This window comes from Aplidium turbinatum, chromosome 13, assembly GCF_918807975.1.
Source record: "Aplidium turbinatum chromosome 13, kaAplTurb1.1, whole genome shotgun sequence".
NCBI classification, from domain to species: Eukaryota; Metazoa; Chordata; class Ascidiacea; order Aplousobranchia; family Polyclinidae; genus Aplidium; species Aplidium turbinatum.
This window is the reverse complement of record NC_137484.1, coordinates 19,786,107-19,808,666: the sequence shown is the minus strand read 5'-3', so window position 1 is coordinate 19,808,666 and position 22,560 is coordinate 19,786,107. Positions and strand designations below refer to the sequence as shown.

Here is a 22,560-nt window from a genome sequence, read left to right as displayed (position 1 = left end):
GGTCTCAGATTTGGGCGTATGTCAGCTTGACTGACCCCCATTTTTATTGTTAGAATTTAAATACTTCCCAGAATGCTTTTAATGTATTAGCTTTATGAAGTTTCAAATTGAGCAATTAGTTTCCGAACTTCTGGTGAAATCTCTTTCAAGGCCTCTTCAGCATCACTGACCGCCTTCTGATACACTCCCTTTCTTTTTTTATCGAATCTGAAACACAAATAGCTCGTGCAAAAGATATGTAAATATTCTCGATGGGATTGAATTTTTCAAACTGTGGGTAGATGAAGCAATGTTTTTTCCACTTCAAAAAAAACGACTTATGCCAAGGGGTAGAATAGTTCTTCAGCAATTAGTATGGGGACTATTCAAATATCGTATGACGTAATTTCTGCTTTTCTGCTGAAAGTGACGGCAAATATAACGCTGTAGCTTATACAGTGCAATTTAACTATTCTGATAAACCTCTATCAAAGGGGGTAATTTATTCAAATAGAGTAGCTCAATTTTTTGTCGCATCCAGGCTTGTGTCGTGTTGGTGAAGATTTGGATTAAGTGGAGGGGAAGTAAGAAAACCAATTTTCTTGTCCACGTTTAAGCGTCCTAACAGTGTCCTACCAAACACACAGCCGCATAAAAGAATAAACACGAAGTTAATCCTTTTCTGCATCAAAATTTGCACTAAGAGCTTCTCAACAAGCAAAAACCATTAATTTTTCTAACCGGATCATCATTGTTCACCCAACATCATTGTTCAACAACGTGAAGAAGTTTTACTTTACATATTGTTCTCATTGTAAGTTTAAGTGTATCAGACTGACGATGTGCATTAATCAATGAATGATAACCAAAAACGGAATTAATTGATTTCGCTTGAGACGTGGAACCTGAGCAAACCTATCGCATCCCTGCGTATTTAAAGAGCAATTCTGTACATGCCAAGATACCTTCAACCTCACTGCTGGAGCCATGGCACCTAACAGAAGCTCGAATCCAAACGCAATCATGCCACTAACTTAAAAAAATAGAACCAGAACTTTGTGTAATTTCCTGATGAATGAAACTAATGCCAGCACAGTACCTACAATCCTGTACAGAAGAATCATCAATATTTACGTAGCCGTACGTTTGTTTGTGTAGCTACTAGCTAGGTATATTTATATATGCAAATAAAGGCATAACTACAAAACAAGCGTACAATAGAACAACGATTTATTGTACAGTGAATTCACCTCGGGCTAGATTCACCACAAAAGAAAAAAAAGCAAACTAACAATACATACCTGAGGTCGTAGTGTTTTCGAAAGGATTGAACGCTGTGCAAAGGAATGATTGATGTCGTTGGTGAACGAAACCAACCAACCATTGCTTCTTGCTGTAACACCTTGCCATCGGTTTTGGTTATAATTAATTTCACAATTCGGCTCGGCCACCATGGGTGTCCCCTTAGTTTACCCCAAACTACATCACCTTGCGTGAATATTGTCCCCTTTAAACCTTTACAGGTTGTGACATAAATCGTATGACTCTGTGGATTTTGCCATTTTCTTGATGTGTTCTTACTGTCGGGGCTCACACTAGACAGAGGACTGGTAGTCTTTTCGGGTCCAAACGAGTGATAAATAAAACTATCCCGGGGAGAAACTTCACCTAAAGTCAACCCATTTTTACCTTCGAGGGGCTCCAATACAACCCGTAAGTGCTTGTTTTTGTCTGGAGACGATGCCATTGACGGTTTTGGAGAAAAAATATCCTTAGTCACTTCGGCATCGCAGGATGATTCATAAGGTACTACAATAGATGATCTTTTAGCACGATTTAAAGTCTTTCGTGCTTGTTTTTTCGTTGTTGTCGATGATAGTTTTCTTCCTTTTTGTTTTACTTCAACAACTGATTCGGGTGCATAGTTTGTTAATTGTTTATTAGACGGTATTTGCTTTTTTATTTCCACAACAGATTTTGGGGAATGATTTAAAAAAAGCTTTTTAACTGATTTATTTTTTATTTTTACAACAGATTTTGAAGAATTGGTTGAAGAAAATTTTTCGATAGGTGGTTTCTTTTTTATTTCAACAACAGACGCACCATCTTCTTTATGAAGTTTCTTCAAATTGCTTTTTTCCTCAACTTTTTTCTTTGAATACTTCAATTTTGTTTTATGCTTCACAGCCTTGGAAGAATCAAAATTACTTGGTTCCATGATAACTGGTGCATTATTTAGTTCGTCCCAAGCACATACTGAAGCGATTTGCTGAGTGTTTACGGGAGTTTTTTTCTTAACATATTTTCGTTTGCCGGATGTTGCAGTGTTTTTTAAGCTTTGAGTATCAGTTTTCACAATAATATTGCGTTTACCAGCCTTAACCTTCACCTCCTTATTCTTTGAATTAGGGAATTTAAGCTGATTATCTGAAGTGATGCTGCAAACTGGATGCTGGTTCAGTTTTCTTGGTGAGTTATGGATTTTTGAAGGGATCTTTACAACCCTTCCTCTTCCTCCTGGCGATTTGAAAGTTATTTTGATGACTGGACTTCTTTGAGTTTCTGAAATGTGTGTTTTCCGAGGAATTAAGTGTTTAACTGGAGATGCAAGTTTCTCTGGAGATCCTATGCTATCATCATCAGAGCTTGTAGATGGAGTATCATCTTGGAGTTTCGGCTTCTTAGCCTTTCCGACTTCTTCAACAAAATCTTTAGATTTTCGCTTCATTGACACCCTTGAAGTTGATGCATGCTTTTCATCTGAAAACTCGCGTGAGTAATTTTCATACTCATACAAATCATCATCTTCAAGACAATCTTTGGATTGTGGAGAATCATCACTTAATTGTTTAGTGATTATGGCCCTAGCTTTTCTTCGAGACCTTCTAATTCTGCGATAAATGTTCCTTTCTGGGGGTTGCTTTGGTTCTAAATTGTAAGACTTTCTAGTTAATAGTGGTTCAGGAAAAGGTGTCTTTTCGCATCTTTTAGATGTTTGCTGGTGTTTTCTTGTTTCCATCTTTTTTTCTTCTTCATAGATATTGGGAATTCCATATGGACCTTTTCTGCAACATCACAAAAAATCAAAATCGTTGCTTTGTTATTTGATCTGATAAAAAACATTATGAATATTATAATATACTTTGGGGTTATCTACACTTTCTAAAGTAAATATGATAGCATACATATAGCAATGCTTACAGAGCTTGTGGAGCATTTTTATATCATTCTTAATAAAAAAAATTGACGAAAAAATGTTGAGAAAAAATATTGACGATTAAGTAAAGTTATGACCAATTATTCGAACAGGCAATAACAGAATACCATTTATGCATGTGGTTTAAATTCGAGCATTGTTTTTAATTCGAGCAAGTTAGTGACGATAGTCATCAAATGAAATGCAAAAAATGCTGAGAAATCCATTTAAAGATAAGGGTTCAAGAATAATAAACTTATGTTAAGCATTTTATAATGTTGCTATAAAGAAAAAATTTAGAAAGTGTTTCAACATTCTGTTGATATTAGTGAGCTTTTCATATGTATAGAATATTTAATCCAATAATTAAACCATATATAGTTATTACTATCTGAATCTTTAACAGCCTGTTTCACCTAACGGATCATCAGAAGGTCTTATTCAAATAGAAATTGAATAAGACCTTCTGATGATCCGTTAGGTGAAACAGGCTGTTCAGGATTCAGATAGTAATAACTATATTTGGTTTAATTCGCTCTGCTTTGCCTTTTTGCTTAGCATTGAGCACTTTTTGTAGTATTAATAGTTTTCATTGTTTTATTCCAATAATTATATACACATTAATTGCTTGGGATTTAAAACATGAAATGGATCCATGCTGTATAACTGCCAACCAAAAATGCAACTTTTTAATCAAATCTGCAAATGACAAATTACTCAGAAAAAGTTTGGGGATACAAAGAGAGGACAAAGTGAGTGAAATAACAGATTAAATGACGACGACTTCTACAAATTGGAATGCTACAAAAATAATGTTTGCGTGCATACCAATTTGTACATTCAAATTGAACAAATTTTATTGGACTGTTAAAATTACAATTTGGATTAAATTTATGACAATAGAAGAATGAACAAGAATATACTTTTCAAAAATACAGAAACACCTAAATAATCTACAAATAATCAACTTAATCAAATGCAGAGAAGATATGAATATATCAAGCAGTAGTAGATTAGCATGGCACTTTCACACATGGAGCTCGTTGTCTTGAAGCCATTCAAAGCATCACAACAACATTTGACAAATGAAAACATAGGTTATGTAAACTACTGACAGACAATAATTCTCACCGTTCAGATGTGTCCATTAATGCACCACAGAACTTTCGATTTTGATGTAACATTGAAACAATTACACAACCATCTGCAATATCTTCTATAGTCACAACCATATTATCACCTTTTCTAAATTGCTTTCGGGCATTATGTTTTAGTGGCATACTGAGGTAACTTAGCTGCAATTAAAAATAAGCCTGATATTGAATAAGTCATAAATATGTGAATAAATATGAAAAAATTGAACTTACAAATGCATGTTTTATCAAAAAGTAATTAAAATTAGTAACAGTTCTGGTGCTTTAATTGATACATTTCAAAAATAAAGTCTTGTTTATCCAGCTTAATTATTGCATAAGCTATGTGTGACTTGTATATTTATATAAAGTAAAAGATTAAATAAATTTTGTCTAGCTTAATCATGTCAATAAACCGACCTCATTTCAATTTTTCATTGCTGGCGCGAACATGCAAAGTACAATAAAGTAAACACATAAATGTGGCACCAACAAAAGAAAAAGATGACAAAACCAAGAGGTTTAAAAAATGCATCAATTAAAAACACTTTTATTTTGTCGAATTGTAAAAATAGGCCTACAATCAACACTTGCATTGTGTATCAAGGACGATATAAATTTTACAATAGAAATAAGAAATCCAAAAAGTTTCTCAAACCTTTTACCTTGAAAGTCTCACATTCAAAAACTTAGCTTTGATGTCATAAAAGATTCAGCATGGTAAAAATTACCGGCTGAGTGTGACCAAGCAAATCCAGAAAAAAGTTCTTTGTTCTCATGTTTAATTTAGACCAATGCAAGATATAGCAATGAATTGGTTTCTAATGGTATCAACCAGAACTGAAAACTCCATGCCTTTTTCTTTAAAATTAAGCTTATAAAATATTTTGAAACTGAAGTTTTCCTTATCAAATATTTCCTTTAGTGATTGTCTATTTAAAATTTGTTGTTGAAGTTCACAGAAATTGTTAACAATCTGTCTCAAAGTAACATATTAAAGTAAATATAAAGTTAAAGTAGGAGACATATAAAGTATCAGACAAATTATTTTATTGGAACATTGTCAGAGCACGTTACACAAGAGGCAATGTGCTCTTTAATTGTACTTTTAGTTGTCAAATGTGTGTTTTAGGTGCTAAACACAAATTTGTCTCGATTGACCAACTCAAAATTATTTCTCGAAGCAGATTTGAATTTCAGACCAAAATTATGGAAGCCCTAAGAATCAAGCAAAACAACCCGTCTCTCAACAGGCAATTATTTGCGTGGCCGTCTTTCCTTCTGTGTGTGTTTTAATTGTTGTCACATGCTTGCATTTTACACATCATGTGATCTGTTTCCCGCCATGTTGTCTACTTGCAATCATTCTTGTATCACTTGTTGAGTTCGTGCTTTTTATAGTTATAATGCACAGTCAGATTTATCTTATAATTTTCATTTTATATATACTGCAGATTTGTAATTTGTGATGAGGACACAAGTACGGGTCAAAAACATATAAATTTATTTTAATTATGTTATGTTTTTTGTCTAATACAATAATACATTATAAAATTACTTTATTTGGTCTGTCTATGGTTCAACAAAGCAAACTCTCTACCAAAGCTTTAAATATATATATATACTGTACATTCATTTATAGCACAGAAGATGAAGACAGTATAGTGGTTCGAAACATTTGTTTGCTGAACATGAGTTTAGTATCTACATTTTGGGCTCTTTATTTTTTAATTAGATTAACCAAGTGTTCCAATCATTTTGCTCCTATGCCAGGATTAAGCTCTCAAAACAGTTTTCCAGGTCTGAGGATGAAGATCAAATCAACCAATCAACTTGCAGTCGCTTTGGAAATTTCTTATTGCCTCAGTTTTCTGCAAGTATCAGTAGTATGTAAGACAGTCATGTTCATATCTTTAATGCCATTTACAAGCATTCAATGTTTTAAAACCTCAAAAAAGAATGTAACGTACGTTGAAAGGTTTGTATATTATAGGCTATTCAAAGTACGAGAAGAATTTCTGCCACATCCTGATGTCACAGTGAAATACGCGTGATCAAGCAAAAACTTAAGATTGTTCAAAAAGCAAAGCAGGTGCATTCTTTTGTTGCAAAGCACCTCTATATTTATGTACCAGTACTATACTTTAACATTGATCAATACATTGCAGAAATCTTTATTTTCGGACAGAAAAAGCCACTTTATGAAGTTTAATCTTGGTAGTTTTGCTTACTTTCAGATGTTTTATTCCTCTGAAATTTCTGCTTGTTGAAGAGTTGTTTATGAAATATATCATCTACAAAATGCTGCAGTCTTTGAAGTGTATTGCTCAAGCGCAGCTATGGCAGTAAAGTCTTTGATTTTTTACTTTGCTGTTTGTTCACCAAGTTGGATGCTTAACTGACTGCGGTATGAGTGCAGACAATCAACATGTCGGTCTGACAGAATTGACTTCCATACTTCAAGGAGCAAGAACAGGAAGTGGTTACTTGTCAACTATACCTATGTGGTAAAACACAGAATCATGCTGCTACAAATAACTAAAAAAGTGAAATGCAAGCACACATTCAAATCAAAATGGTGTGGTTAAAAATTCTCTAGATACTGCATAATTACAATTAGGAGTTCGGCGATAGTTCAAGCAGACACACTTCCCAGTCCAAGGACAAAGATTCAATCAATCAACACATGCTAGGTCTATACTTATTTTTTTATGTCGTTTCTGTTTGATGAAACGGACCAATGATGTTTCTAAAGACTCATACAAAAAATAATTTAAAATGTTTACAAAATGTACTTTGAAAGTTGCTAAGTAAACAAACCACTGTTTTTGAGACAATCGTGGAATGTCAATATCAACAATTTGTTATATACTAAACTAAGGTTGGAATAAAAAAGAGTAGGCCTAGGTTGGCTTTTAACAACACATGCAAATATTTAGTTTGAATTGTTTAATTGTCATGCACAATTAGACATAAAAGCAAAATTTTAGCAATAAATTTATAAATAGTCTAATTTGAATTTAGTTGGCAGTGTTGATAACAAACGATAAAACAACTACTTTCTAAGATTTTAAAACTAATTCTCATTGAGATCACATTGCACAAAATCTTTTAACTAGCCTCTTCACCTCAAACTTCTCTTCAAAAATTTCTTATTTTTATTTATTTTCTATCAATTGTTATTTGCGAGTATGTTAATGTTTTTCTCTGTGGTACCATGTGTACTGGACCAGAGTACAATATAATAATAAAACTGATGTTTTCTAATTTTGAATGCAAAAATAAAATATGGCATTTCTTCATATTGGCAAAAATAAACTATCCTGTCTACATTACTAGATTCAGAAGCACAATGCTAACAGGTAGTTAGCTCTGCTGGTTGCTAAACTAATAGAACAAAAAGTAACTTGAGAAGTGTCACTTCAAAGCTGGATCAAAATGGCCAAGCCAAAATCAGTGATTGAGATTGCTAGTCAGCCTGCATCACTGAACCCAGGCGCGGATTTATGGGGGGGCCCGGGCCCCCCCGAAATTTTGTGAAAAATTGTATGTTTCCGCATCAAATGGTTTGATATGCTTCTAAACAGCTGATATTAGTCCCTCGGCATCACAATTGATGAAAATGGTTGTTTTAATGTCTATTTTCTAGCATATCGTATATGTCGTAGTATCATTGTTCGTATCTGTTTAGCTTTTTCTTTCTTTTTAATTGATTTTCAAATTTTCTGGCCCCCCCCGAAAAAAACTCTTAGATTCGCGCCTGGCTGAACCTAAACAAACTTATCATCAAACTGTTTTCCATATTTAGGGAGGTTTGCAGTGTGATTTCTGCATCATGTAAAATTGGTTTTTAGCTCTCCATTTTCTATCATGGGACTGTACCTACTGTACATAAAAATTATGGCATACAAATTAAGTAATCTCTGGTTTCAATATTAGGCGACTCCTCCTTTCCATTTGAATAAACACACACAGTCGACCTGCCGATAAGCCTATTCGCAGAATTATACAGCTTGCGTAATGCGTACCCACAAACATTTTTTCTCCATAATCCCCATCGCACTAAATATGTTCAAATCAAAGCTACAGCAAAACGGAAGATTAAGAACCTCAGAGTAGGCCACTTGAGGAACTGCAGCATAAGTAAGACTAGCCTACAACCGAAATCACTCTTCAATCACTCAACGAACTCCAGTCTAAACTTTCTATTCAGCAGAAAGCAATCCTGCAAACTCAGCGAGAGACAACACGGCAACTTTGCAGGCTATGTGAAGAGAAATAAAATCAGTTCAGTTTATTTCTGACCACCACAACAAAAAACAATAGGCTATATGCCAAACACAGCAGGTCTTGACAAAAGTAGAAGCGACAAAATGCGAACGTGTTACTATAACCTGCTTGATACAGAATAATCAGTTTAATATTTGGCACGGTCAAAACACCTTGCATTCATTTTAGCTATCATCACTAAAAAATAGCTTTCCTGGCCGCATTGGACTGGTTCAATCTAAATTGGTGGAAAGTAGGCTAGGTAACACTTACAGTCGTGAAAGAGTCATCGTAAATAAATCCGTGGCTGAACCACAAGCTGATGAAAATGAAAAACTGAATGTCGTTTCCTTACTGAATCAAGATTTTATTACGAGAATATTAAGGAGCACAGTCTGTTGTTGGGCTAACATTTGTTGATATAGGCCTAGCCAACTCAAAAGCTACAACAAATTTGCATCTGAACAGTTTGAACTGGAAATTAAAAATTGTGAAACTAGAGACAGTGAACAGGCTTTGAAGCTTTGAATAAACCACATCAAACTAATGATAGGCTAAGCTAGTCCGCAACAACTAAGATAAACATTTTTGTGTGATATGGGTAGTCCCGTTGGACTAAAACAAGTCTGTAGCCTAACAAGTTTGTAGCAACAACGACGTAAAGAGCGGTTGGGACTTTTCAAAGCAATTATTGAATAAGATCTTCAAATAGGCCATTGTCTCAAAACTGGCAACGCATTGAAGCAAAAATATTGCGTCATAGTTTACTGCTCGTTTGAATGCGTAAAAATCTGCAAAACATTCCAAAAAAAAGCAAAAACAACCTAGCCTACTTATTTTTAAATTTGCCACTAAAAGATGAATACCGTACTTTGATTGTAAGAGTCAGTGCCAATACGGTTTGTTAGAAGTTGCGAGACTTGGCCGGTTTTTATATTTGAATACATAGAAAAAACAAGTCCTGCTTGAAAAGGAAGTGGTGATGATGTTCCAGCAGCTTCAATCGCACGTTATCCTTGCCACGAGACGCAAAATACTTTGTGAAAATAACGGAATAAAAGTCAAGTCATGTGCGATCCAGTCGCCTTTTTCTTTCGCTTTCAAGTTTTCCCACATTTTGCCACAGGGCTTCCGTGAGGGTCTTTGATCCAGCGGACACACTGAGGAGCTTGGCGACAACAAGATGCTTATGGAGATCTTCAGGTGTCATCTTCACATCACTCGCTTGCCGAGAAGTCACAAAATCATTTTCGATAATCTGTCAAAAAATGATGGACATTTTTAACAAAATGAAATAGGCCTACGAGTCACAGATCAGGGCTGTGGAATCGGAATCAATAAAAGGTCGACGCCCACTTGATAACCTATAAAACGATCAACAATAAATTTTTGTTTGCAATCTTTTTTCAACATATTTTTCTTGTTCTCTGTATTGCACTCTACTTTATTTTACAAAGCTCCTGCTGTAAAATTCGTCTAATTCGTCAGTTTGCTTTATTGCCATATTTTTGTCGGACCCAGTTGTATGAATCCATAAGGTTGACCTGTTTGTATAATTCGACAGTTTGCCTAATTCGTCACTTTTTTTTAAATTCCCTTGAGGCGACACATAAAGCGAATCCTACTGTATTAGACTAGCTCAGAGACTGGCAAACGTTAACTTAAACATGCGGTGTAGCCATCCATAACATATATTTCTACAGTAGAACTTTATTGCACCTGTTCCTGTTGAATTGGCCTACTCGGTGCCACGAAATCAACAAGCGAAGCAAGCATTGGTACATGGTCTGATATTGAACAACTTCATTTAATTTTTTAATTTTTAAAATAACTATCATGAATATGAATAATCAAATCTGATATCGTAAACAGTGAATTTAACAAGTTTAAACCAAACATTGATTAATATTTATTGACGTGTTTTGCTTAAATGAAATTACATCAGATGCAGTTACTAGTCTCTAAAAACCTTTACAGGCTGTTTAGTTGGGATCACCAAAAGGAAGAAAATTTTTTCTGGTGATCTCAAATAAGGGTGAAACAGCCTGTAAAAGTTTTTAGAGACTGTTAACTGCATCTGATGTAATTTGCTCGGTTTGGCTTTTTGCTTGACAGTGAGCACTCTTTTGCAGTACAAACGGAATCAGTTAATCGTATCAGCCATTTGCCAGACGTTTGATACGATTATCCGATTGATACGTTTAACCAATTTGCTGAAGAAAAGAGGTTTATTGTGATCAGGCGTTATTGTTGGGAATGTGTGTGTGCTAACTCAGTTGCATTGGGCTTTACAACTATGTGGTTTAATCCTACAATTGTTTGCAATTCTAATTAAACTCGCGGTTACTGAGGGAATCCTGGTTAGATGAGGTCATTAATGCTTTGTCACACAACACAGTGCTTGCCAGCGACCAGTTGTACGATCAACGCATTTTCCCGCAAACTGCGGCAATTGGACTCCTTTTATCTTCAACCATCTCTGTGATGACACAAGACAAATTTTGACGCCTGCGCGTCTTTGTTTCAAAGGTGCTATTTTTAGATCTGTTGCACTGTGATTATTTCCCTTTGTCCGTTCTTTCGCCTTAACGAAGTCCAGTTGTGCAAAGAACAGATCTTTGTGGCGCGATGTCTTGCGCATGAGATCACAGCATGTGATCACAGTCGTTTGTTTTTCTTTGGCACGCATCTGTCTGGTGACCTTATTTTCTTCACTTTGCTTTTGTACGTGGTAGACAGTTATGTGAAAGAAAAAAGAGACATTCTCCTTTCGCTTACAGGTGTAACGGTATAGGAGTTACTGCGGTCCAAAAGTTACCGTGCTGCTGCAGCGTGGCACTATAGAAATGACGTCAGACCACAAATGAACAAAGCTGCCCGGCGCTTCCGAAAGCAATACAAAAACAAAAATTTTACAACTAAGTTTAATTGAGTAGTTGCTCTCAAACTAATGCACACCTTTTCATTTAAGATTAATCAATGCTTACAATTGTCAATGTAACTTTTTGAGCAGTAAGAATTTCAATAATTTTCATAAAAAAATAATTAATAATATTTGGCAACCCTGGTAACTCTTGGACTGCGGTTACTCCTGGACCGTTACACCGGTAAACGTTTGTCACGTGACTCATTGTTTTGTCCAGATATTTGCAAGCAAAGGCAGACACGATTAAATGAACGAAGTATGCAAACGAGAAGCAAATGCTGATACACTTATCCGATATATTCCTTTACGTGGGATACATTAAATCGATAGTTTTACTTAACATTAGATAGGATCTGGTTTGGGATTTCAGATTTTGATACCATAAAACGATTGATACATTTAAGCAGTAAACGCTTAACAGAGTTCGTCTATTAATAGTTTAAGAATGAAACTATGTAGCTGCGTTTTCAAAAGACAATTTTCCATTTCTAAAAACACAGTCATCGCTATCAAACTGAAAGTTTACTGACAATCACACATCCCACCTTCATCATGTCTTCCTTCAGCTCATATTCGTTCAAACGAGCAAGCGTCACATAACAGCGCATTTTTTCGAGAAGTTCAGGCGCTAAATGGATACTTCGGAAGTGTTCTTCCATGTCACTTGGGATTGCACTTTCTGGCTTCAACGCAACCTGCATAATGGCAACATCAAAAATACTTTTTTGCTGTGCTGAAAACACGCAAGCCTACAATACAGATTCACAATGTAAATACTAACGACCTGTTTACACTACAGATATCTATATCTATATAATTTTCGTTTGATAATCCCGAGATGAGTATATGTCACTTGCGACTTTTAATGCTTGGTTCAAAAACAGAAAATGTACTTTCAATGTACTTACTTAATGATAAAGCTTTACTTTCTCCAAGCAATATTTTTGTTGAAAATTTTATGTTGTTTTATCGTTGATTTGTCCGTTACTTTTACGTCATCGTATCATGTGACATGACTGAGTGTCTGACAAAGTTTGTGAAAGAAGCCTATATTTTAGCTCTAAAACCGAAGTACAAATCCAAACTCAAAAATGGCCGAAACGTTTAAATCAAACTGAAGAAAAAGCATGTGTACATATTGACCTACAAAATAAGTCTCTTTTTTTCAAGTCATTGCAAAACTAAAATCAAAAGAATCGTCCCAACTTGCAGTTCTGACAGGGGTATCGTACAGTAAGTGATAAAGATTAAAGCTGCTGCTGAAGGATTACAAGGCTGAAGATGATAAAATCGTAACCCACCTGATAATGACATCCGAGCATAGATTTTCCTTCAGAAAACACCAGAAATGGAACATCATGCTCAAATGTTAAAGGATGATACTGGAAGTCGTACTCGACCTTTTGATGACCTACCAGGAAAGAGAGAGCCTGTGAAGAACCACAGATGGGTTTAGAGTTAATTACAAGTAATAAAATTACAAAAACCTTTTCGTTTTATATACAATACATGTCCTAATCAAGCGGTTGCTGGAGATACTTCAAATGCAAAGGAAGGTTTCTGGCAAAACAAACCAAATATGCCTAAACAACAAAAAATATGACCAGATAACATTTCGATATTTCAACCGTCATCAAGTTGTACAACACCAATCAAAGTACCTTAATATTTTTCACCCCATTTACGTCTAACATTCCAGGTTTTAATTCAGTTTCATCCGCAATAAAATAAGTTCCGTCGGAGAGTTGTAAGATACCAGAATCCAATCGATTGGTCGCGTAATTCTTGGTTGGTATAAACTTTAAATTGTTTATATTTTCGATGGACATTGGAAAGTAGAATGCCTGAAACATAGCACAAGTTTTCAAGTAAGCTTTCTCTGTCAAGATATTTATACAAGTAAAACACATACTGATTCAAAAACAAAAATCTCAGAAAACACATTCGTCTTCAGTGGATAATAATCGATAACTTTCAGATATCTGTGCATTTTTTTCAATTTCATGTGCTTGCTCAATGCTCATTCCAAGAGATTCCAACCCAAGTTGGATGACACTAATTTTGTCCACCGTCATCTAGTTATAACCTATAATATCTTGATACATGATTTATTTTTACTACGGACGTGAATTTGAAAGCTGTTGTTGTTGAAAGAACAACTATGTAACTCTTATACCTTTGTCACAAGCTTCTGAACGAGATTGGAAAGAAGTCTTGGATATTTAGTGTTTGGAGGAATGTTGGAAATGTTGAGAGAAAACTGACCGACCGCCATTCCTGGTGTTCTAGCGTAAACCCTTCACAAATGCAAAACATTTTATCTCAAGTCTACCACAAAAAATGACCTCACATTGACCCAAAAACGAAATAGTTAAGAAAACACACTTAAGATCTCAGATGCAATACAATGCACTTACGGTACACAATACACATATGTAAAACATTCTATCACATTCATAACAGACATACAACATAAGTATCAAGCGATCTTTGTCAAAACTACAGAACCAGTTTATTTCTACGCCGCGCAATTCCCTTGCTGCAAAATTATACACCATAGAAAAATTACCTTGATAATAAGTACATTAATAAATATTCCGCAGCTAATTGGTCTCCGAATGTTGCTTGCTTAAGACATGAAAGGATTTCAAGTCTAAGATTTTCCATCATCAGATCTGCTCAAAATATTTGCATTGTTGTGTGTTATTCAAGCCATAAACACATATGCGATTTTTCAACTATGGCTAATCCTAATCTCCAGTGCAATGGTAAAGTCATGGTTGATGATATGTTCATATTTGCAAATTTACATTGGACAACCTAACTGTTGCCCTAGTGGAAACCATTCAATAACAAGACAGAAACGATTATTCAAAATGTTCATAAAAGAAAAAGGTCTAGGTATTCATAGGAGGTGCAGGTAAGACAATTGAATAGTGACCTGAAAATTAACTATTAAAAAAAAACATAAAAAAAAGTTGAATCATGTTATGTAGTTAAGCAACATGAAAACACAAACAGCAAACAGGAATACAGTTTCATTGTCATACGATTCCAAGGCAGTAATCATAGAAATAGCTTTTCACCTTCAGATGATATTCTGTCCTTGTACATCAAGTAAGGATTATTGTGCTCCAGCTTGAAGCTAGTAACGCAATGTAGGCGAGGAATAAATGAGAAAGGAGGGTTGTGGGATTTCATCTCTTCCAGAGATTCAGCATCTACGAAGAAAATGTCGTGTCATCATTTCTACGCTAATAACTGAATTCATAAAAAGTATAACTGATTGTAAAATAATGCGTCGCAAAATTCCACCAACACATATACAAACAGACAAAAAAAATCCCGCATCCGAAAATGTTTAATTACCACTTCATATCTAACAACCATCCACTAGGCAGGAACGGAGGGGAGGAGGCTTCGTCAGTGGTCTCCGACAGCCTGACAGAACAAACTTTTGCCCTACCTTCTGCACTAGGCAGTAAACATGCATGACGTCATGGTATTGGGGTCTAAGTCTTTTAGGTGTAGACAGTTAGATGCCTGACAAATACATTTCGTCAGGCAATACGTGACGTCAGGACATTTAGGTGCTATTCGGTGTGCCAAATTACACTCATGATCATTTATCAGAAATGCTTCATTATGCGACAGTTCAGTAGAGTTTGCTGTGTTGTATTCACAGACATACAAAATACGATACTTTAACTTTCGGGAGCAAGTCTTTTAGGCGCTGACAATTAGGCGCTGGCCTAATAGGCGCGCACACTGTGGCGTCTGGATATTTAGGTGCGGAGCACTGTGGCGCCCGGTCATTTAGGTGCTATTCCTAGTAAAGTCTGTAGATTGTAACAGCTTGGCAGCTTGCCAGAAAATTATATCATGGCTTCCGTGAGTGAAGCTGCTTAAACCGGCAATGCTTTTCACATAAAATGTTATATTGAACAGAAAAATATATTGTTGTTTTATTGATTTATTATTGTTTTATTTGTTGTTAGTCCAGGTTTGCGTTGGTGAAAGCTTTATCAATAAATTATTCAAGCTTCCGAACATTATTGGAAGTAATCCTACGGAAGTATTCCTACGTCGTAAATCATGGCAGATCCATAGTCTTTGCCTGTCCTTTTTTGGCTACGGTAATAATATAATATTTTGTGTGAAAATCATTGCCGGTTCAAGCAGCTTCACCCATATATTTTTGTTTAATATAATATTTTGTGTGAAAACGCATTGCCGGTTTAAGCAGCTTCAGCTGCTTCACTCACGGAAGCCATGACATATTTTTCTGTTCAATTTAACATTTTGTGTGAAAAAGCATTGCCGGTTTAAGCAACTTCATTCACTGAAGCCATGACCAACAACGCACACGCATTAACAAAACAACAAACAACATATAATATTTTGTGTGAAAACGCATTGCCCTAAGCCTCTACCTGCCAAGCTGATACAATCTGCAGACTTTACTAGGAATAGCACCTAAATGACCGGGCGCCACAGTGCTCCGCACCTAAATATCCAGACGCCACAGTGTGCGCGCCTATTAGACCAGCGCCTAACTGTCAGCGCCTAATAGACGTGGACCCTAACTTTCACAGATATTTAAACTATATCAGAGAAATTCATTATGCTTTAATTCGGCTAATGACATTGCCCTATCCTGCTTTTCATATTCACATACCGTATCTAATAATTCAATGCGTAAATACAGTAACACACGCATTACGCAAAGAGAGTGAGAGTTTATATTTCACCAACAGATAGCCTAGGCCCTAGGCTACCTTAAACTTTGGTCGGACTATAAAGTAGCATTAGGCTACTCTTGATCAAAAATGTCAAATTACATCAAATGCTCCCTCAGTAACAAAATCCTGCGTATTCCACTGAAAGTTCCCTCAATACGCGTGGTTCACTGGTTAGAGTAAGCCAATTACGTCGTCTGCGTAAAACATTATATCCGAGACGTCAAGAACGTTGTACCATCTTGTTTATTAAATAGAAAATCTATACGAATGAGTAGCATAGCTGTTGCAAACTAACAAAATATCGTCAATGCAAACTGAGTATGGTAGGCTAATTTTGTAACCTGCAGATTATAATTAGCAAATTGGCGTTTTTTTAATTCGTTTTCATTTCGAATGGCCCACCCCTTGAAAAAATCCTGCGTGCGCCACTATCTGCAGCATTACCATCAAGCACCTAATGAAATAGAGTTTACTGGGAATAACACCAAATGTCTGCACATAAAAGACGTGCTTAGTAGCATTGAATGGAGATTTTCTGACGTAACTTACTACCTGTCCTAACCTTTGAACCAGATATAAAACAAAAAAAATGAGTATACCCATTTCTTCCACAGAAGGATCAGAGAGTGTTGATAACACCACATCCATCGAAAGCACGCCAACAAATTCATAAACTTCATTCACCTACATAAATAGCCTTATTTAACAAAGTCAAACAGATGTTTAACCCTATTTGCACTGAGGGTGGAAGATAAAACTTAGTAAGCTTTCGTAATAAACCAATTATTGAATTCTAATACTAAGTTTACTTCAATCAAAATTGGCTAGAGACAGATATTTTTAGAGTTAAATGCAGCAACAGAAGATCATTTACGAAAAGAAAATAGATCGATTGAGAAGTTTAATTTGTGAACTTTTTCCACTCAAGAAGTTATTCAGCAAAAAAGCGAAAATCCATGATTAGGTGAAATTTTGTAAAATTAAAGTCAAAATTTTAGAGTTTATTGGTCAAAAAAATAGATGCACCAATTATAAGCACTGTGAATGCAACCTAGACATCATTTCCTACTACACAGCACACCTTAAAATGAGCATTTTCGTCGTATATCTTGACGATACACACAGGTCCGTCTTCACCTGGCAGGGGGTGATTTTTCTTCAAACTGGAGTTTCTACTTCGGTCACCTGCAAATGAAAAGCGTTTTACTGGCCTACATCTAAAAATAAAGTCAAAAAGATAGAATGGTGAAAGCTTCGACAAAGAATGCTTGAATCCTCCTCGTGACCTTACCTGAAGTGTTTGCAGTGCGATGACGTTTGGAAGCCATTTGGTCTGCATTCATTGGTTCACCTGAAAAGTTTAACGACAGCCATTACAATGCGATATTCCAATAAAAATTTAAGCAGTTTTAAAGTCGACATTTCAGTTTATCTTAAAGTAACTCCACTTAACTTAAGTGCAATCATGTTTGTCACATTTTGTGTACAAACTCAACATCTACATTACACATCTCTTTCGATTATGGAGATTGACATAAACTATATGATTTAGGTATAAAATCATCTATTGTATTGTCATGTATTTCACACAATGAATTTCATTTTTTGACTTTGTGGTCATAAAAATGGCCATAGATTTTACATGTAAACTATTTTTTCAATTAATGTGTGTCTAAAAGATCAAAATTAATGCACCATAAGCGTGATTGTAGGAAAGTTCGTTATGAGATCGGTGCAAATCTGACCTTGTTCCATGCTCATATCATTATCATCGTCTTCTAAACCTCGTTTCACTCCACTTGTTGAAGGTTCGCCATCACTTTTCTGTGTTGGACCATAGCTGCCATATTTCTGTGTTTGAATTAATACAAGATGAACTTCGGAATATGCATATAATTATTAAACAGCTAAAAAGAGTTGAAAGCGAATGGCTACAATTTTAACTACTCGCTGTAAAACACAAAGAAATCACAGCATAACGTTACTGAGGTAAATCTTGTTTATCGCGTGGTTTTGTTCTGATGTATTGTTATTTCATACGTATTGAATATGTTTCTTCTAATTATACAAAAGTAATAGTTTTTTCTCCATCTTTCTGGCTTTCCGATCCAAATATTGCAAATATTCCTTTGCCGGCATAAACTTAAATACAGTATAACTCAAAACTGAGCGTGTTTAATGCCTCGTCAACACTACACAGATGAGAGCCACAAGAACTTGCAAAAATACAACACTAACCTCTTTCACCCAATCACTTTCACCGGGAATAGTGACGCAGTAGAGAACCTGCCGGCAACCGGTTACATTATTGTCCGATTCAACAAAGTCATAATCATCCTGAAATCAAGTTGTTTTGTGTATTATACATAACAAAAACTATGTCCAAGGAATAAAAAATTCAAAACTTTCTTATGATCAACATTGACTTGTTTTGCTTTTTAAATAGGTAAACGATTTTTTATAAACAGTTTCATCGCAATAAGAGAATAGGCTAATAACTTCTGCTGAAAAGAATTAATGACTTTTGCTTTCTCATCTAATAACTTCACAAAGTCTTAACTGAATATCAAAACTTAAAGAATATAAAAATATTGTATCTAAGAAATAATCATTCAACAAACACACTTACCGGGCAATCAACCACGTCTTTATAGGCACTAGTAAATGTTACCTGAAAATGAGCATATATATGTATTTTTTTTTTACTTTTTTAACATTGTTTGGAAACATTAATATACAAAGTTGATATTTTTTGCCCATAGTTTATTTTTCACTCTCACCCAACACTCACTTTGTAACTAAAGAAATCAAAATAATTGCAGGTACATTTTTGAAAATAAAATCAATTCTGTTTGTATCATGCAGCGTCCGCTACAGCCACTTATGCATATAGTTTACTTGTATAAACCTTTCAGCGTCACAAAGAAAGCTTTTTCAATACCTTACTCAAATAAAATCAAATGTATACATAGTAGTTTTATAAGAACTTATATTTGTGTGGCAAAGTGCCTGTTTGGTGTCTGGATCAGTGTGGCACCTATTGAAGTTGTGCGTGTGCCTCTGACAAGACATATTTATGACACATTTAAAGCTGGCCACAAAGATTAGCTTTCTTGACTTCCAATTCGCCAAAAGTAAACAATTAAGCAAACGTCTGGACACTTCAGACACTTTGGGGCAGCCAAAACACCTTGATATATTTAATCACTAAATAAATAATATAAATATTGTAACATGTGCCGATGCTTCTAATGTTCTAAAAGAGAGGCAAAAAAAGTTTTGAATAGCAGACTACTATTTAGCACAATTATAACAAGTCTGATGTTCTGTTTCACTGAGACTAATAAATTTAGGAAACCATTTATATTCCCATATTTAGGTTTGAACTCAAAACAGAGAAACTCCATTACAATTTTAACACCAAAACTTCTATAACATGAGTTGTTAAATTATGAGAGTATGAGACCCTGACAAAAGGTCACAAAGATTTGTCTAGAAATTATCAGTAAAAAACAATCCAGTTAATCAATATCATCAGTTTAAACTTTTTTATGTGTTTATAACTGGATTTTTGTTTGAGCCATTAATTCTTATGAAAAGAAATAGATCATGTAATCAACCAGCTTCATTTATACTAATTCCCAAATGAACGCCTTTCAATATTTACTTTATTTTTGTTGTGTTTTCCAACAGCATCATATCTTTCAAGGTAACATTCTGGTTCAAAGGTTTCTTGTATCATGCAGCGAAAATGAACAAGACTACCTGATTGTAGATCATGCAAAGGTGTGCTGTTCATTGAATTTAGCTAAAAAATAAAATACAACAGTTTAAATTACAACCAAGTTGCTAAATAAACAACCATAGGAAAAGAGTCCGGCATCACAGCTGTGTACTTCCACGTGATTCAGGAATTTCTTTTTATGCTACTCAAGTGTCATTTCACCTCACCATGTTTGTAAACCTTTTCCGCCATTTAAGATCACTTTCTTAGGTGGCGAGCCTATGACATAAAGCAAAAATATGTTCTATGTATATGTCCAAACAATAAAACCATAGGCAAGCAAAAGCAATTTGAGAGAATGCTGATGATAATAGCATGGATTATCATTTGCAAGCTGAACAATTGAACATCAACTTCTATATTGACTATGCTACAAGCAATGACAATCATGTTTTTACAATTCTTTTTTATGTTTATAAGGCATATTAATACATTTTTTAATAAGTTTTCCGATCAGAAAATTGCTTAAAAAAAACAAATCTTTACCGATTTCAAAAATGTGACATTTGGAAGTCTCTCTTTGAAATATATTTCAACATTGCACATCCAATTTGCATCAGGATTTTTAGTTTTTCCTGCACAAAAAGTCAAAACTCATTTCAGATAACAATATATTGACTCAAATTATGAATATCTTTGAAATAACTTAAATTTCTTTCCATACAAAAGTTGTCTTTTATTAATTAATACTAACAAATAAAAAAACCTGTGAAAACATTATTTCTGAATTTTAACTAAAATGTACAGTGTATCCCGTGGTAAACTAGATGCATTCCTGACTCAGGCTTGTTGGTACATGCACCAAATCTATACATTCCTGTATTCGTAAATAAGTCACACCTTAGTCCTAACGCTGGAGGTTTTAAGGCTTAACTTACAAACAGACTAAACTTAAACAAATATTGTACAATGTACATTGATTTATATCACAAACATCTCACCAAAAATGCTCTGGATTGTATGCAAAGGATTGTTCATCCAGTTTTCAACACAAGGCATTTTAAAGCAAGGTTGTGCCAGGTAGGTCCGTACAAATTGTTATAAATGTAAAATCTGTACCTACACATCAACACAGATGAGATATCAAAACATAAAAATATCACAAAAACGCTTTATGGATGTTCTTGCTAAGATGATCAAACCTTTCGTTCCCATGAGCTTTGCAATTGTTAAACATAAATAATAATTAAAAGATTGCAACACTTTTATATTTTATGATATCATATATTCCAACATGATTGCTGACATACAGCATGCTATTATTGCATATACAATTATCGTTCACTTTATGCTGATATATTATATTCCAGATAATAGCATAGCCTACTATATTACCGAATGTTTTGTATCTTGAACATTGAAGGTTTTATATCATCAAACAATCAATGTTTTATAGCCTATCATAAACATTGAAAATCTAAAAAAAAAACAATCCGCCATGAACAATAAAAAGATATTACAACAGGAATATGTAAAACAACATATTTGTTTAACCTAGTTCAAACCAAGTGTTGCTAACATTTTCTGAACATTACTTAGAACTGGATGGAAGGGTACCATAACAACTAGTTTGCCCTTACAAAAAATCAAAATAAAAAACAAAGCAGCATCAAAATCGCTTATTAGAGTTTCTACAAAATCTTTAATCTTGGAAATATTTCCTTAAGAATCTTCATTTTCAGACTGCGAAAGCTTTTGAGAGCTTAATCCTGGCACTTCCATGTACTTGTAAAGGCTTGTTTACTAAAGCAGGCATAGTCACTGAGATCAACAGAACAAATTAAGCTTCTGCTTGTTATTGAAGGTTTGTTGTTTGTGAATTATTCCATCCACTAGGTACCGTTGAATGGAAAGCAGACCTTAAATATATTGATCAATATTGTCTTTATCTTCAACCATTTTTTTATTGATGTGTTCTGTCTATTTAGACTTTTAATTTTTCTGTTGTTACAAACTTGTTTGTTACCGTATCTTAAACAATAAATACAGAATTATTAAGACTACAAAAAGTGCTCAATGCCAAGCAAAAAAGCCAAGCAGAACAGATTACATCACATATAGTTATTACTTAAAAGGGGGATCATCAGAAGGTCCTTATTCAAATAGAATTATATTTGAATAAGAACCTTACACAGCCTTATGATGATTCCCCTTTTAGGTTGAAACAGGCTGTAGAGGTTTGAGATAGTAGGTTAATAACTATTTTTGATGTAAAAGTAATTGTTATAGGTTATATTTTTTTTACTTTCTCATTTAAAATATATAATTATGACACAACTAGCATATGGTACTGCTATTTTGAATTCATCAAATGCTGGCATTTGCACAACAATCTAACCTCTTACTGTAATTTAGTACGAATCGATTTCGCTATAGTAATACCATCTTTATTATTGAGGAAAAACATGTTGTCGTTTATCAACCGTTGCATTCACTCCTCAAATCGCTTTATATCAGACCTGATGTCATCTGATTGTTTTTATCGTTCTGAATACTTTCAATTTTTCCAACGCTCATTGTATTTAAATTTG

At 34.6% G+C, this 22,560-nt stretch overlaps 2 protein-coding genes across 2 annotated transcripts; both read right to left on the bottom strand.

The window, feature by feature from the left end:
* Nucleotides 1–92: 92 nt before the first annotated feature.
* On the bottom strand, nt 93–4,470 carry LOC145781722 (uncharacterized). The gene is made up of 3 exons (XM_082593393.1): nt 4,307–4,470; nt 1,281–3,044; nt 93–207 (listed from the first exon to the last, which is right to left on the bottom strand). The coding sequence occupies exons 1-3, from the start codon at nt 4,453–4,455 to the stop codon at nt 93–95; spliced, it is 2,028 nt and encodes a 675-aa protein (XP_082449519.1). The 5' UTR covers nt 4,456–4,470.
* A 4,100-nt stretch (nt 4,471–8,570) lies between these two features.
* Nucleotides 8,571–21,086, bottom strand: LOC145782118 (mini-chromosome maintenance complex-binding protein-like). The gene is made up of 16 exons (XM_082593870.1): nt 20,971–21,086; nt 20,516–20,604; nt 19,913–20,053; nt 18,875–18,916; nt 18,484–18,582; nt 17,991–18,096; nt 17,537–17,596; nt 17,327–17,430; nt 16,845–16,929; nt 14,590–14,724; nt 14,073–14,178; nt 13,680–13,800; nt 13,165–13,347; nt 12,805–12,933; nt 12,049–12,198; nt 8,571–9,835 (listed from the first exon to the last, which is right to left on the bottom strand). Exons 1-16 carry the CDS (start codon nt 21,026–21,028, stop codon nt 9,644–9,646), a joined length of 1,800 nt encoding a protein of 599 aa, XP_082449996.1. The 5' UTR covers nt 21,029–21,086; the 3' UTR covers nt 8,571–9,643.
* Nucleotides 21,087–22,560: the final 1,474 nt, after the last annotated feature.

Coding starts and splice junctions, on each gene's coding strand:
- LOC145782118 (XM_082593870.1), bottom strand. CDS start 21,028: ATGCCTTGTGTTGAAAACTGGATGAACAATCCTTTGCATACAATCCAG. Junction 14,725..16,844: donor TCCTTCTGTGGAAGAAATGG/GTATACTCATTT, acceptor TTTTCTTCGTAG/ATGCTGAATCTCTGGAAGAG. Junction 12,934..13,164: donor ATGGGGTGAAAAATATTAAG/GTACTTTGATTG, acceptor GGTTCTTCACAG/GCTCTCTCTTTCCTGGTAGG.
- LOC145781722 (XM_082593393.1), bottom strand. CDS start 4,455: ATGCCACTAAAACATAATGCCCGAAAGCAATTTAGAAAAGGTGATAAT. Junction 3,045..4,306: donor TTAATGGACACATCTGAACG/GTGAGAATTATT, acceptor GTGATGTTGCAG/AAAAGGTCCATATGGAATTC. Junction 208..1,280: donor CGAAAACACTACGACCTCAG/GTATGTATTGTT, acceptor TTTGTGTTTCAG/ATTCGATAAAAAAAGAAAGG.